At 39.3% G+C, this 17,304-nt stretch overlaps 1 protein-coding gene across 2 annotated transcripts in view; it reads left to right on the top strand.

Moving 5' to 3' along the window:
* PIBF1 (progesterone immunomodulatory binding factor 1) overlaps window positions 1-17,304 on the top strand; it is a 196,872-nt gene that overhangs the window by 100,259 nt on the left and 79,309 nt on the right. For both annotated transcript variants that reach the window (XM_024212024.2, XM_024212017.3), the window contains 2 exons: window positions 7,411-7,561; window positions 16,092-16,182. In XM_024212024.2, the coding sequence (XP_024067792.2) occupies window positions 7,411-7,561; window positions 16,092-16,182 (242 nt within the window). The remainder of the gene's footprint in view (window positions 1-7,410; window positions 7,562-16,091; window positions 16,183-17,304) is intronic.

Consider the following 17,304-nt stretch of genomic DNA (forward strand, 5'->3'; position numbering starts at 1 on the left):
TTGGTGGTCATATAAAAGTTTTAGTGTCACTGGTTGGGATTGACCTTCATATTTCACTTCGAATTTTGCTACTTGTGAACAATATGACAATCCTAGGTGCTAAGTTAAAACAGATAATGAGTAATAATCTCAAACGTCTACTGATAAAATCTCTTACACCACACTTTACCACTCAATACATATATGTACGTGCACTCATATCTTTTAATGAACCTTTTCTCTTTAATCTGTTTATTGACTAGGGAAAGATAGATTTTAAGTGATTTACAAGTGATAAGGCAGAATTGGTTACAAAAGAAATAAAAAGATAAAATCCAATCTAATTCCTAAAATTTACCAAGATAAATAAGATTTGAAACAAACATCATTCTCACCACATCAGATGCTGCAGACAGTTCACAGGCTGAATTTCCTTTCAAACCGGGACCACTCCCCTTAGTTCAGTGTTCTTCAGGTATTCCTTGATGTTATGAGCAGAGCGATATAAGGAGGAGAGGTGAGGGGGGAGGCATTTTTCTGCCTTCTTATGCTCTGAAAGGAAAAATCTTTGCTGGGTCATGGGGTGAGGCAGTTACATGGCGTACATGCCAACTATCTTTCAGGAGAATTATAAATTTCTTGTTTACAACTTCCCTGCTGGTGAATCTCCAATTAAGTAGATAATGGCCTTTTAGCACCTAGCTGGCATGTGAGTATGCCTTTGTCTTTGAGAAATTAGACTGTGTGTTACCCAGAACTACAGCACATTTCAATAACAATCGTATAGCAGAATCTCATAATTTTACATGCAGTGATGTTACACACATCTTAACAGGACAATGATATTCAGCAGATTATGAGTTTTCAAATAATACCTCACAAAGCATGCTTTGCACAAAATAGATCATAACTATATAAAAGGGGTAAACATGGGATACAAGGTGCCACAGTTAGTTTTAGTGTTAGTTACTGTTCATTATGGCAGATCTGAAGAGCATGGTTTTAAAAGATGTGTGTTGTGTCCAGCCATTTTCCCAGAATTATGCTTGCTGCCTAAAGTGTTAAGAGAAGGCCATTCTTGTTTCTCAATCTGCAGTACTTTCACACTGCAAGCTAGAAAGGAGAGGCAGAATAGTCTCCAAACCCTCCTCCTACAAGAAACCTTATTGATTAAAACTTGCAGATCTAAGGTTTCCAAGGCTTCAGATAATGGAAATAGGAGATAAGGGTTCGTTCCAGGACCAATTGTTTCCAGGAAGTCGTCAAACTTGGTACCAAGCTCCTGATCTAAAAAGACGGCGCATGTGGTAGCAAAGTCCTCAGACCCTGTTCCAAAAAAGGTACCAGCAGTAGCGAGAACATACTAGGATGATACACAATATATGCCTGAGACCTCTACAAAACCAGGAGCTTTGCTTCCAAGGAAAAAGAAGGCAAAGCACCTTTCTGCATCCGTCATCGTTTCCTATTCAGGAGATTCATCAGATTCATCTGATCATGAGCATACAGATCCGAGGTGCAAAGAACAGGATCCAAAAAAGACTGATCCGCATACAGAGGAACAGTTGGATGTAAATGCTAATCTGGGACCACAAAATCAGAGTCCTTCTTCTGAGATGCAGGTATCCCCCTGACCGTGACATGCTATTGAACTGGACAAATTGGCAGAACTGGCAGTACCTTCCTTGATGCCTTGACCTTATCGGTCAACTCCAGGTCTTCCATATCATCATTCCTCTAGAGTCATGACCTCGATTTCGCATCGAACCATACAGAGTTTTGTAGATCTGAGTCAAAATGATCTAAGACAAACTGATCTGAGACACCCTGAGCCAAGACAGTCAGATCTGATATATTCAGGTCTGAGACATTCGGCTCCTATATCAACAGATCTGATGACGGGAGAGAGGTCTGTTATTCTGATCCAAAATATTCTAGATGATGAACAAGGAGATGTGATACCTCCACATCACGAACAAGAACCTGCAGGCAAATTATCTGCAGATGAAAACTTCAGAGTAATCTCATCTTCTTCACCATCTGAGGATGCTGTCTGATTTTCAAGAGTTAATCAGCAGATTGGTTTCTACTTTAAAATTACCTTTGGTTTCAGTGGAGGAACCTTCTCATCCTGTTTTTGATATCCTGGGAAATACCTTTACAAGCAAATTTTCTCAGCCCTTTCTGGAGGGTCTCGGGCAGCCATCTAAATCAATATGGAATACTCCATCTTTCTGTCAACCAATTGCTAGAAAGGCAGATGAACTGTATCAGATTCCGTATGAAGGATTTTCTTGTTTCCATGTACATCCTCTTCATAATTCTCTATCGGTGGCTACAATGCAAAGGTCAAGATTGGGATATCTTGTTCTACTCCCAGTGATAGAGAAGGGAAAAGGCCACATTATTTGGGAAGGAAACTGGGGACTTCATCTTCCAACATGTGAATAGCTAACTACCTAACCATAATGGCCAGATATCAGTTTACCTTTGGAACAAAATTTCTCTGTTTATCAAGAATCTCTCCACCAAACCCTTCAGACTGACTCATTCAGAAAGGCCAGAATGTTGCTAAGCATGCACTGAGATTGTCCTTTGATATCTCAGATACATCCTCAAGATGAGTAGTAACAGCAATAACACTCCAAAGATATGCATGGTTGTGCTCCTCTTCTCCATGAAAGGAAGTCAAAAGTTGAGGACCTTCTGTTTCAGAGGGATGGACTTTTCAATTGAAAAACAGGTGAAATTTTAGAAAACATGAGAGAGACAAGATCAACAGTTTGATCTTAGGATCTCTTGCCACCTTTCAGGAAGAGAATTTCTGTACCTGTTTTCAGATGTCAGAGACAATATTCTCCATCTTATTTTTCTTCTTTCTCCTCTTCATATTTCAACATAGGCAGATGACACTACCAGCAACAGCAATCATCTTCTATTGAGTGGTATAAAAGATGCCACTTTAAATCCAGGGTGAGACAAAGTAATTAGTCTTCAATTATTTCTTTACCTTCTTTACCATGGGTTTGACATGCAATTGGCGAGCAGCACACCAACCTTAAAGTCTGTTTCCCAGACATTTGGAAACCTTTAAGGCCAATGTTACATCAACTGGCTAAAGATCACCACAGACTGATGGTTTTTGGACACTATAAAGGATGGATATACCATAAAGTTCGACACCTTCCATCCAAACCAACCTCCCCTCTTCCCCTTTTCAGGGATCCTTCTCATGAATCAGAGTCAATAACAGAAATTAACTGTCTATTAAGGGAGAAGCAATAGGGGAAGTTTCAGTAAATCTCAGGAATCTGGGGTTCTTCTCCCATTGTTTCCTAATTCCAAAGAAAGAATTGAGGTCTTTGTCTGATCTTGGATCTGAGGAAGCTAAACAAGTACATTAGAAGGACTCGCTTCGGAATGATAACTCTAGGATCCATTATCCCTTCCCTGTCCTATCTAGACTGGTTTACTGCTCTTGATCTCAAAGAAGCTTACTGTTATATTTCAATAAGACTGTCACACAGGAAGTACCTTAATTATGCCATAGGGCAGGACCATTTCCAATACAGCGTCCTCCTCTTTGGCCTTTCGTTGGTACCCTGAATCTTTACAAAATTTCATTGTGTAGTGGTGGCTTTTCTGGGAAGACAAGGGGTTTTTGTTTTTTCTGTTTTTAAACAAGTGGCTCCAAAAGCAGCCCCCAAAGACGAACTAAAGGGCGTCAACTAATTCACATGCTCTCTGTTCCAAAGTTTGGGGGTTTTGATGAATGGGAAAAAAATCCCTATTGACCCCCTCACAAAATTCTGTTCATGGGATAGTTTCTCAACTCCAAAAGGGCATGGGCTTACCTTTCAGAGAAGAAATTCCTGAAGATAAAACATATGATTCGGTCTCTATTTTAGAGTCTAAAGTTTTTTCTCTCCCTACTGTGTCTTAAGGCATCAACCATCTATGTCATGCCTTATGCAAAACAAAGGAGGAGACCTCTTCAACACTGGTTGGCAAAGAACTTCAGGCAGGCAGTAGGCAATATGGACTTACCATTCCAGAGAAAATCCAAAGATGTATGGATCAGGGTCATGTACTAAGAAGAATGATGTTCAATCCTTCCTCCCTGTCCATAATCGTTACAACAGGCACCTCAAAAACAGGCCAGAGTGCACACCTCAACAATTTTTTTTAAAAGGGTCTCTGGATTCAACAGGAATGTCATCTTCATATCAGCATTCTAGAGTTGACACTCAGATAATTCTTTCCTCAGATACAAGGATCTGTGGTTCAAGTGACCATGGACAATATGGCAGAGATATACTATGTAAATAAACAGGGTGGAGGAGTCTGGTCCTGGCAGCTTTACAGGGAGGCAATGAAACTCTGGGATAGATGTATACTGAACAAGATTTTATCCAGTAGCTCTGCGTCTGCCAGGATCCCTCAACCAGTTAGCAGACTGACTAATCAGAGACTCTTCCGAGTTGCATGAATTATCCATGAAAGACTCTGAGTCAATACATATTTGCTCTTTGGGGTACTCCAAAAATAGATTTATTTGCCAGAAGAATCAACACAAAGGACCATTATTTTTGTTCAAGAGTGAACATGGATACACAGTATCTAACAGATGCATTCCTCCTCCATTGGAGCACAGAGCTAATGTATGCTTCCTCACTATTTCCTTTAATGTTGAAGGTTGTGAAAAAGATCAGACAGGACTCAGCCAAGATGATGCTTGTCACCCCATGGCCAGAGACAACAGTGGTGTAAACAGGCTTGCTCCTTCTTTCCAAGGAATACTACAGAAGCTTCACTGGATCTTCTGTCACAGCATCCAGGGAAATGCCATTCGGATCTGCTTTCCTTGCATCTGACAGCATGAGTGTGTTTTATATTGAAGTAATCCACTAGCTTAATAATAATTCATTGCTAGTAACTTAACAGTCTTTATTAGATCATAATTAACATATTTACAGTGCATCTTAACTGAGGTCAGTCAGTCTAACCTAAAACCAGCTGCCTCCTCCAACTGTCAGCTCCCATACCCTGCAGATGCTATTCATTCTCTTAAAGCCATAGTAACACTACAGTGGGCAATAGGGCTCTGACAAAACTAGAGAAATCTTACTCTGTAGATGTACATGTTTTACTTAATGCTAGAAGACAGTCAACTATGTTACGATTTTAAATAGAAAAGATTTTCACTGTGTATCTGAGTAGGGTATTGATTCTGTATCAGCTCCTATTCAATCAATACTTGAGTATTTGCTGTTTCTGGAAGATAAGGATTTATCTGTTGCATCACTATGGGTGCATTTAGCTGCAATCACAGCTTTTCATATTCAAATAGATAGTAATACTATATTCTTGCATGATATTAAGACTTTTTTTCCCCCAAAGGTTTACTAAATTTGTATTCCCTGGTGAGAGAACTTATTACTCCATGGGTTGTGAACTTAGTATAGTACTATCATAGCTTATGTCTTCACACTTCAAGCCTTTATCTTCTTGTTCTCTGCTTCATCTGTCAATTAAGCCTGCATTTATTAAACCAATAACATCAGCCAGGAGAGGTAGTGAACTTCATGCCTTGATGGCTGACCCTCCATTTATGAATTTTTATAAAAACAAAGTAGTTCTTCCCCCGCATCCAAGATTCATACCAAAAATAATTTCCAATTTCCATGTCAATCAATCTGTTACTCTTTCAGCGTTTTTCCCCAGACCTCATTCAAATAAGGGCAAGTCAAAGTTACATTGTTTGGATGAAAAAAAATTGTTATATTTAGATAGAACCGAGGATTTCACACAAATTTTGATGCATATGTGGATAACTGGGAATCCCATTTCCACACAGATATTATCTAGATGGATCAGGCAGTGTAAGACAGGTCCTGCTAATTGAAATTTGTAACGCAGTCATGGGGAGTTCAATACATATGATTAAACATTATTCATTAGATAACATTGTTAAATTGGGTGCCCAGTTTGGTAGATTGGTTCTACGGTCCATCTTTCCTTAGGACCCCTTATCCACTTTCTGGTTTTCAGTATAGACTGCTGACTGAAAATATGCAGCGGATACTCAAAGAGGAAATGGATGTTAATTACCTGTGACTGAGGTTCTTCAAGGTGGACTCTGCATATTCACATTCCTTCTCCTCCTCCTCCTCTTCTGCAGAATTTTATCTACTCATGACCAGGGCTGCTGAGAGCGGGTTCGGGCCCCGGTGAAAAAAAATTTTCGGGCCCCCCAGCAAGGGTGGACCGGCTAAACAGGGCCGACGAGAGGGAGGGGAAGCCGGGCCCCCTTCTGGACCGCCGGGCCCCGGTAATTTGTACCGGCTTTCTACTCCTCCCCTCCCCCCCGTCAGCCCTGCTCATGACTCTATATTTAGAGGTGGAAGGAACTGACGTGGTAACTGCTGACGCTCTAGCCCCACCCTCAGAACGTGCTTGGACATGGAGAGGAGGAATCGGAAGGGGGCACATAAGCTACCTAATAGGCACTACTAGAAGAAGGCTGCATCGTTCACTGGCACCTGTTGACACGTGTGCCAAGATATGAATATGCAGAGTCCATCTTGAAGAACTTTGGTTACAAGTAAGTAACCTCCATATCCTGTGTACACCCCCACTTATTCCATCTATTTTCTCCTTACTGTATAGTATATAGCTAGATATTAAAGAATTACACTGGTTTTTGTCATTCCACTTTGTTTTAGTAATGTTTATTTTGTCATGGTTTTTTTCCATTTCCAGGCATTCTAGCTCACCTCTTTTTGCTTTCTCACATTTGCATATTGGCATTTACAGCTTTTACTTTTATTTGAGTATGTGCCTATTTTTATTTAAGTCCTCACCCTGTTGTGTTAATTATTTTTTGCTAGTCTTGAATGTTGTTAATGTATTAATTTTTAGTTCTCTATATTTATAGTAAATAAGTGCATCATAAATATCAAATTGTGATAATTATGCATTTATCCTTTTATTAAAGAAGTCCCTTGAACTAATCAAAGTAAACAACAAAACAAATACCTTCCATTATTTAAAATCCTATGTACAGTATTAAACACTTTTTTTTCCCCATTATCCTTTTTTCTTGACTCTCCTCCCATGAGGATTTTGGTTGTGTCCTCAAGTAGAGGCTCATGAAATCACTAGAGCTTTAAAGAGCTGTCAGATGTCTTATCACATGGCACATAACTCAAGAGAGTAGATCTGCCCAAGGTAGTATATTTAGAAAATAACTGCTGTTAAGAGGATTTTTTTCCTTTTCTGAATGACATATTAAATTGGACTTTTCAACAAACACTGAAAAGTTATCTTTAAATATTAGTCTACCGAATCTTTCACATACGTGTTTTTACCTCCCTCAAAAATAGCTTATAATCCTGATCTTTGCATTTGTTCTGTTGTTCATTCTCACAGGTTCTCACTAAGGAGTTTTATAGCCTTCAAGCATCTAGTGAGACACGCATTACTGAACTTCAGGCACAGAATTCTGAGCATCAGGCAAGGCTAGACACTTATGAAAAACTGGAAAAAGAACTTGATGAGATAATAATGCAAACTGCAGAAAGTAAGTTTGGACCCAAATTATACTGTTTTTTCTGGTGATACTGGTGTTCTTATAAAAGATGCATTGTTTGTGATGATATATAATATTTAGCACAAGCTTTTTTAGGTAGAGATTCAAGGTGCAATAAATCCTTTTTGGTACAAATTACATAGTGTGTATTGAAAATATTATTGCATTTTATATTAAAAATATTTGTTGCATCTTAAATATCTGTACTAAATATTATAAATTTATACTTATGCTAAATGTTAAGCACTCCTTATTATACCAAACAATCATCCCACTGTTACCGTGTTACTCTCTCCACCTCTTGTTTCTTATTGTACTCTTTGATTGTTAGGTGTATGGGACATGGACTGTCTTTTTTTTTATTACATATGTATATAGCCCCTAACATGATAAAGCCCAATCCTTGGTTCTACAGTACAATACATAAATATAATTTGGTTTTAATTCAATGAATTAATCCAGGGAAGCTGGATCCAGATATGTATTAGGTATTGATGAGGATTCAAAATTTCGGTTCAAGGTAAAACCATGACTAGAGTTCAGGTTTAACGTGTAGTGACGAAATCTTATAAGCTATTTTTGAAAGATGTTTGCCCAAAGTGGCAAAAATAACAAGATCTCCCATTTTGCTTGATGGAATCCTTGTGAGGTCATTTCTTTTCATGAGATTTCAACTATCTTGGTTTATATCCAGACTGGATCCAGAGAACAGGCACCTTTCAGTTGTAGGATCAAGGTCTTAGTTCCTGTTTGCACCTGAAACTCACTGTGTTTTAAGTACACCGTTGAGTCCATGTGGAGCCCTGAAATGCACTTTTTGAAGGATCAGGACCTAAGGTTGAAAGGCATATTGAAGGATTCTGATCCATCTCCCACCATCTACCTGCCTTCCTTCACCCAGAAAAATCCAGAACAAGGGTTCTATTTGAGGTTCCATTTAGGGACTACATGTCATTAAAATAAGATAGACCAATGATATATTCACTTAAGTACAACAGAGGAATTTTGCAAAAGTATGTTACATTTATGTGTAAATAACAGCTCACAAAAGAGTGTGAGGTTATAAAGATGCCTTGAATTGGGCTGAGGTGCTTTCAGCAACTAAGATGTGGATATTGTATGAAACTTTACAAGCAGCTGTACCTGGAAGCTGGCATGGCTGTCTAATTTTGACCCAGTATAACTTTTATTAATGTATATTTGATATATGCTACTGACAATAATATAAACACATGCTGTTGGAAATGCATGTGTTATTCTTCCGGAGGGATATTTGTGTCAACATCAGACACATTTAGAATTGTTTGGACTTCCACCCTCATTAGGATAATGAAGAATTTTCCGAAAGAGAGAATCGTAGTTTAGAATGGTTTCTTCCTTATGCCTGCAAACTTTCTTATTTCATCTGGTGTTTAGCAGGTAAAAGATCTGTTGCTGGAATTGAAAGTATCAGCTACTTGCTAAATATTGTAATGAATTATAATTAAACCTTAAAATTATATGCTGCAATACAAGATTTTTTTAAAAATTGGTTTACTATTGAACTGTTCAATTTTTAAAAAGGAAACAATTGTAATACACATTATTTTACCATGCCCATTTTTACTGTTATTTAATATCTACCATTGTTTTCTTATTTTTTTTAAAAAAAGATTTGAGTGTATCTAATGATGATGAAAATGAGGACACTGCATTCTTTTGAAATTAATCATTGGTATTTTTTACTGTTATAGCTTCTGAGGTAGTGGAAGTTATATTTATAGTTGCATTCATTTTAACCCAACCTCCTCCAGTTGATTGTAATTTTTTTAAATAGATCTCTTTATGGCTGAAATCTTCTATGCTTGGTCTCAACCAAATGGTGAACTTTTGGGGAAAATTAAAGGGGACAAAATTGAGCCTGCTACTGTTTAAAAACATGTGAGGAGGAAGGAGGACAAACTTTCCCGGTATATTACAACTGAAATCTTGACATTTTAATTCAAATAACCAAAGAAGCAAAAACAACCCATTTGAAGAAAATATGTTCATTATTTTTAAAGTTCTGAAGATTTATATTTGAATCATTCATTTGTGTGCCATAGAAATCTTGTAATCTGCTTCCCAGAGCAATATGAAACAAAAGATTTAGAATTAAATCCTGGCTCCATTGAAATGGGATTTTACCATTAACTTGAATGGGGCCAAGATTCCATCCTTTGAATTCTGGGGCCACTCTGAATCTCTTTATCTTGAAATGCTATACTTTTTTTTTGGGGGGGGGGGGGGGAGGCGGACTTGACTGAATAATGCCTTTACTCTTGTATGCTATCTTTGTCCTTGTAAGGCCTGGTCTGCACTAGGACTTTAATTCGGATTTAGCTGCCTTAATCCGAATTAACCCTTCACCCGTCCACACTACAGAGCCAGTTAATTCGAATTAAAGGGCCCTTTAAATCGATTTCTGTACTCCACCTCGACGAACGGAGTAGAGCCTAAATCGATTTTGTTAATTCGAATTAGGGTTAGTGTGGACGCACACCACCGAATTACTGTGTTTAAGTTAATGGGGTAGTGTGGCCGCACACCACCGAATTAATGTGGTTTAAAACCGAATTAAGGTGCTTAGTGTGGCCGCGCACAATCGAATTTATACAACCTGTTTCCCAAATTCGAATTATCTAAATTCGGATTAATCCTGTAGTGTAGACATACCCTAAGAAATGATATATTTACGCAAGTGAAATGGCTTGTATCAAATAATCTGTTGACATTTTTTCTCTGCAGAGCATGTGCATGTGGAAGAGACTATTGAAATGTGACTATTACTATCACTTCACTGACTCCTCATTATGTTTCACTTATTAATACTACAATAGTCTGTAATGGCCCAGTCAGGGATCTGTCTGTTTTAGGCATTTGTACTATTTATCGTAATAATGGAGTGCCTTCCACATAAATAGCAGTAGTGAAATCACTTGGAATCTCTGGGTCATCTTCCTTTTTGGGGTAAAAACTATACTGTGATATTTTTGGTTTTAGATTGTTTGGATGATTTGTGGGGGGGGGGGGTGGATTTTGAGTGGATGAGATATCAATGTTGTGAATGTCATTCTTATGATGGGGCCATTTTGTGCTAAGCATAGTACAAACATTAATTAAAAAGACTGCCCCTACCCCAGTGAGCTTACTATGTCCAATACAATTGATCACAACAGGGGGGAAAAGTATGGAGGATGAGGGTAAGATAACAGGAAAACAAGCATGTTTTAGCTCAATGAGCATTAGTCTTGGCTCATTGCCTGCATCAAGTTCAAACTTCTTGTCTTTGCCTGCCAGGCCCTACATTTACATAGCCTGTGCCTACATATCTGAACAAATAGGGTGAGATTCTGTGCTGCTCCTCTAAGGGTATGTCTACACAACAACTAGACACCCTTGGCTGGCCTGTGCTAGCTGACTCGGGCTTGCAGGGCTCGGGCTGCTGGGCTGTTTTATTGCTGTGTAGACTTTCAGGCTAGAGCTTGGGCTCTAGGACCCTGTGGGGTGGGAGGGTCCCAGAGCTTGGGTTCCACCCCGAGTCCAAAGTCTACACAGAAATGAAACAGCTTTGCAAGCCCGAGTTGGCTGGCACAGTCCAACCACGGATTTTTCTTTGCTGTGTAGACATAGCCTAAGAGGCCCAGCACAGAACTTGCAGTCCAGTGGGAAGAGAGGGTTTAAGGTGGCTTTAAGCCATCTTTGCATCCTCCTGATCCCGTGGTATCTGGGAGCTGGAGAGGTCCCTACTATAATTTAGACAGCCCTGGAGGTTTGTCTAAGTTATGACGTTCTCCCCGAGCTACCCCTTTTAATAGCATTGTATCAAATACAAACAATATGGAAGAGCAGGGTGAGACAGAAGCTGGCTGTGATAACAAGTCTTGCTGCTTATACAGTAGGTATATGTTAGTAGCAGTGGGATTTCCTAGTACTTAATAACTGTGGATATAGTTACTCCCATATTTAGCTGTAACCCCAGTCCCATGTTGTTTGTATTTGTTACAATGCTATTGAAAGGAGTAACCTGCTCTAGAAAAATTTACATTTGTTGTGTGTCAGGAAGTATGCCCTATGTTAACCTGATTTTAATTTTTGTAGGTCGGTAAATCTTGTACCCTTGGACTATAAAAAAATCCAGCTTTTTAAAGCAATTTTCATTTGGTTTTAAATCCTTGGAAATATGTTTTCAGATTGCTGTGTTATCTAACTAAATATCAGAGGGGTAGCTGTGTTAGTCTGAATCTGTAAAAAGCAGCAGAGGGTCCTGTGGCACCTTTAAGACTAACAGAAGTATTGGGAGCATAAGCTTTTGTGGGCAGGAACCTCACTTCTTCAGATGCAAGTAGAAGAAGTGAGGTTCTTACCCACGAAAGCTTATGCTCCCAATACTTCTGTTAGTCTTACAGGTGCCACAGGACCCTCTGTTGCTAACTAAATAGATTGCTTTTAGCTTTTTTTCTCTGCTTTTAAAAAGTTAAAATTCAATGTAATATTGGACTTGTTTCTGTTATAATTTAGTTTACTAATAAAAGTATTGGTGTAAGTATAATTTCATCACATGTTTAAGGGAAAGTTTTATATGTTCTTAGCTTGTCAATAATAGCAGAGCTTGGAGATAATAGATTAGATCTTTTTTTTCCCTGCATTCAGATCTGAGATGCTCTTGCCAATATTTTGTCCTGTACATTCTGTGCACATAGTTCTACTTAGAGTGTATAATTATGCTATTGCATGTTGCAGCAATGGTATTCTGCCAGAGAAATAAGAAACGCTCACTCTTGGAGCTAAAATTACTTATTTGCTATTTTATATCACAAATGAGATGGTGAAAGAGGAATGATTAACTATTTTTTATGTGAAAGCATTTAAATTAATTAACTACACAATATAAAATAACCCAAAAGATAATACTTTGAGACTTCTGAAACTAGTTTGGACAATGCATTAGTAAAATATATATTTCAGAGAATAATCATGCACTGGTAGGAGGATGGACTGAATAGGTCTTTCTCTCTCTCTCTGAATTTTATAATTCGTAGGGCCTGTTTGTTTTATTTTTGAAGTTGAGAAAGAGAAAAAATTAGTTTTGTAGCTAAAATGTTTCTTACCCCACAATATCCATTTTCAAAATATGTAATCTTTGACAAACTATATCTTCAAAAGCACAAACATCAAAGTCTTAATTAGCATACTTGTTGGCAGTTTCAGGGGAGAGTCAAAGAATCATATTTGTATGGAGACTGCACCCTTCAGAAAAAGTTAAGGCATGTTGACCCAGTAGTGTGTGAAGGAAGTTAGCATTATGAGAGCATTTGTGGCTAAAGTGTTGACTTCAGTCCTCAAGGACATCAATTCTTTTTCATTTCCTCTTTGTTTCATAAGCACTACATTTACTTCAAATTTAAAAAGTGAAGAGTGTGTGTGTGTGTGAGAGAGAGAGAGAGAGAGATTATAAACATAATTGCTTAAAGATTTAATCAGTTCTTCTTTGAGTGGTTGCAGACTTGTGTGTGACTAGTGCACTGAAGTCGGAGAACATTGCCTAGAAATACCTGTAGGAACACTGCATGTGCCCTCTGGCCCTTGTAGCCTCTCTTAGGACTGTTTAAGAGTAGCACTGCCCTGACCCCTTCAGTTCCTTCTCACCGCCCGCGGCTTGACTCGGATTGTGCCATGTGGTACCTTAACTTACACTTTTCTTGTTCTCTCAGCTAGTTTTTTCTTGATATTTTGTCTATAGTTAGTAGTAGTGCCCTAGGATCAGGGAGATTCTTCCTCCTCTTCTAAAAGGAGTGCTGGGTGGCACTGGGGTTCCTGGAGTGCTCAGGATAGAGCTGGGCCATCTACATGCTCTCCTGTAGAGAAGCAAGATCATTCAAGCACTGTACCATCAACTCTGGTACTGTCTGTTGGGCGGCCATTGAGTCTAGGACCAGCAACTTCAGCCTCAGCACTGATCATATCGATCCCACAGGTTTATCAAACAGCAGCAGATTTACTCTTCCTCTTTGTTCTGGACTCACTTTTTGATATAGGCCACATGCATTTACATAGTCCAGCATGTGAGATTGCACCTTCATCCTCTTCAAACTTTGTTGAAGTTGATCTGTCTCCTGAGTTGTCAGTCATTGGATGGATTGTCCAAGTGCCATTGGCAATCCTGGAGTCCCTAGCATGGTGGACAGATCAGAACAATATATGTGAAGGTGTCTCCTTTTCCTGTCCTCCACCGACCAGGACTATAGTTACGCATTGGGGGGACGACACAGCTAAGTACATTGAAAAATCAGGGTTTGTGGACAGAACGGGAACCCTCCTTTCACATCAACGTTGTGGAGCTTTGAGTGATTTGCAATGCATGCTGGGACTTTTGGGTCAGATCAAGGACACAGAGATTCACATATTTACTGAGAATACAACTGGAATGTATTATGTGTACAAGCAGGGTAAAGTTTGCTCCAACCAGCTCTGTCAGGAAGCAGTACATTTTTAGTTCTTCTGCAGGGAGGATGCCCTCATTCCTATAGCCGCACACTTCCTGGGTGCTCCGAATTAGTTGGCTGATAACCTCAGCAGGAATTTCTCCCAGAATCACGAGAGGTCTGTGAAGAACAGCATTCTGAAGTCCATCTTCAGAGAATGGGGCATTCCGACTATCAAACTGTTTGTAACGAATGACAACAAAAATATTGTCAGTTTTGCTCTTGAGTGAGTCTCAGTCCGGGCTCTTTAACTGTTATTTGAATTGGGGATCAGTGCTCATTCATGCCTTTCCCTGGATCCCACTCATCCCTGATGTTATTCACAAATTGAAGATGGATCATGCCAGACTGATAATCATTGCACCAGCTTGGCTAAGACAATGTTGGTTCTCTGACCTTTCCAGTCTATCGGTTCAACCTCCCAGACCCACCTTCCCAAGCTACTGACACAACACCACAGTCAGAGTTGGCATCTAGCAGTGAGCAGTTTGCATTGCACAGTGTGGATGCTGCACAATTAGATGAAAAGGAAAGACGATGTTTAGAAGCAGTTCAACAAGTCCTACTTAGTAGTAGAAAACCCTCTACTAGGTCTACCTCTTTGGCCAAGTTAAAACATTTTTTGGTTTGGTCACTGGCTGGAGGAATTCAACTGTGCTAGCCTCCATTCAGGACATTTTGGACTACATATTAGTAATCTTCAGGTCTCTCTCTCAGCTCATTGAGAGTCCACTTGGTGATGATCTCGTCATTCCATCCTCCAATCCAAGGAAAGTCAGATTTCTCTAACTATATGGTAGTAAGATTTCTTAAAAGTACTGTCTATCCTCTTTACATCTGTAAAACTAGCAGTTACTTTGTGGGACCTTAGTACTGTGCTGGCTGTCCTTATGGGACCTTCTTTTGAGCCCCTAGCAACTCATTCTCTGTCCCTCCTGTGCCAAAAAACAGCCTTTACGATGGCTATAATATCCAGAAGGATAGTAAGTAAACTGAAGCCCTAATGATGGGGCCTCCATACAGGCAGTTTTTCAAAGACAAGGTGACCTGAAGGCCATACCTTAAATTGTTGTCTAAATCAGATTCACATTAACCAAACAATATATTTACCTGCATTTTTTTCCTAAGCCTCACTCAAATGCAGATGAGCAACCCCTTCATTCATTGAATGTGAGATGATCCTTGGTATTCTATCTGGAAAGGACTGAACGATTTCATGCATCACCTTAGCTTTTTGTCTCCTATGTGGATCGAATAAGGGCCAGGCAGTTTCTGCACAGAAGATGTCCAGATGGATTACTTCCTGCATTACAATGGCATATAGGGTAGCTCAGGCCACACCTTCACAGAGACTGGTGGCTCACTCAATGAGGGCCTAGGCAGCTTTGGTCACTTTTCTCAGTGAGGTGTCTGTATTGGACATTTGCAGGGCCACTATCTTGTCTTTCATGCGTGACCTTTGCCAGACACCATCCTATTAGGTGCTGTGTCTAGATCAGACGCAAATTTTGGAAAGGCAGTTCCACAGTCGCTGTTTAAGTACTCTGAGTCCCACCTCCTTCTGTTACTGCTTGTGAGTTACCTGAGTGGAATACATGTCTAATCACTCAAGGAAGAAAAAATAGTTACTTACCTGTTCTGTATCTGTTGTTCTTTTGAGATGTAGGTGCAGACATGTATTCCACCCTCAGTCCCTTGTGTATCAGAGTCTCCATTCAGGATTCTAGTGCAAAGGAACTCAGGGGGGTCAGGGTAGTGACGCTCTTAAAAAGCCCTAGGAAGGGATTTGAGGGCCAGAGGGCACATGCGTGCCCCACTGGGTACTGCTAGGCAAAGTTCTCCATCTTTTTCACACTGGACACATGCACTCCTGAGTGTAATACACATCTGCACCCATATCTCAAAGAACAGCAATTGCAGAATAGGTAAATAACATTTTTTCCTCTTTTACTATAATTATGTTCCTTTGAGGATCAATATTTTTAAAATATTGGATACATCTTTTTGTTTTTTTGCAGTGGAAAATGAAGATGAAGCAGAAAGGATTCTCTTTTCGTATGGATATGGTGCTAATGTTCCGACAACAGCCAAAAGGCGGCTAAAACAAAGGTGAAAATTATGTCTACCTGGTTTACATCTAAACTAAATACAAATAGATTCAGTATATCATCAATTTTGGAAGCCAGCCAATTTGAATGATGCAAAGTAATTTTATTTTTTACATAACTATCCAATATGTAGAAATAATCTTTAAAACAGTGGTTTTGTGGTTTGTGTGTATAAATGGGTGCATGGATATTTTTCTGGGTTATTGAAGCTTCATGTTTTTTCCTTTATCTTTCAGAAAGATAGGTATCTGGATGCCTTGAGTATGCAAAACTCAAATAGCTATAAAATCTAACTAGTTAAAATAAATTTTAAGCTAATTTAACATACAAATAGTGAACTCAGAAGCACAGCTGTCAGGAAAGGGAAAAAGTCCAAAGTTTCAGAGCATCATTATCTCATCTGAATTGTGTGCATACAAGGCCTGATTCATCTGTGTCTCTCTCCAGTTTACTCTGGTTTAACTGCACTGAAATCTGTGAAGTAAAATCTGTGTAAAACTGAAAAAACACAGTGGTGAATCAGGCCATAGTATTTTCTGAATGTTGGCATGTTAAATATGTACCTCAATATATACAATGTGGGCAAATTGATGTTTCTGCTAGAGTCATAAGTTTTTTATTTCATTTGGGTGTTAAATAATTAATAATTAATTTTAATATTTTGTTACGCAAGGTTGATGAGGTAATATCCTTACTAGAACCAGCTTCTGATGGTGAAAGTTTGTAGTTTTTCTTCGAGTGATTGCTCATGTGCATTCCACAGTAGGTGTGCGTGCCCTACATGTGCACCGGTGCCGGAAGTTTTTTTCCATTAGTAGTACCCATAGAGGAACGCCCCTACCGACCCCTGGAGTGGCACCACCATGGCGCAGTATAAGGGGCGCTGTGTGCTCCCCCCGCCCTCAGTTCCTTCTTGCCGCCAGTGAAGGTGCTTTGGAAGTGCTGTGCTCCAGCTCGCTGCTGTAGCTTTCCCTGTTTGGACTGTTGTTTAGTCGTAGATAGTTAGTACCTGTAGTTTAAAAAAAAAAAAAAAAAAAAGTATATAGATAGAGTAGAAGAACCGTGCCCGGGTCAGGGCATGGCCCACGCCCCGGGCTTTAAGTCGTATGACACTTGTAAAAAG

Source organism: Terrapene carolina, unplaced genomic scaffold (assembly GCF_002925995.2).
Source record: "Terrapene carolina triunguis isolate 2854851 unplaced genomic scaffold, T_m_triunguis-2.0 Scaffold21, whole genome shotgun sequence".
Lineage (NCBI taxonomy): Eukaryota > Metazoa > Chordata > Testudines > Emydidae > Terrapene > Terrapene triunguis.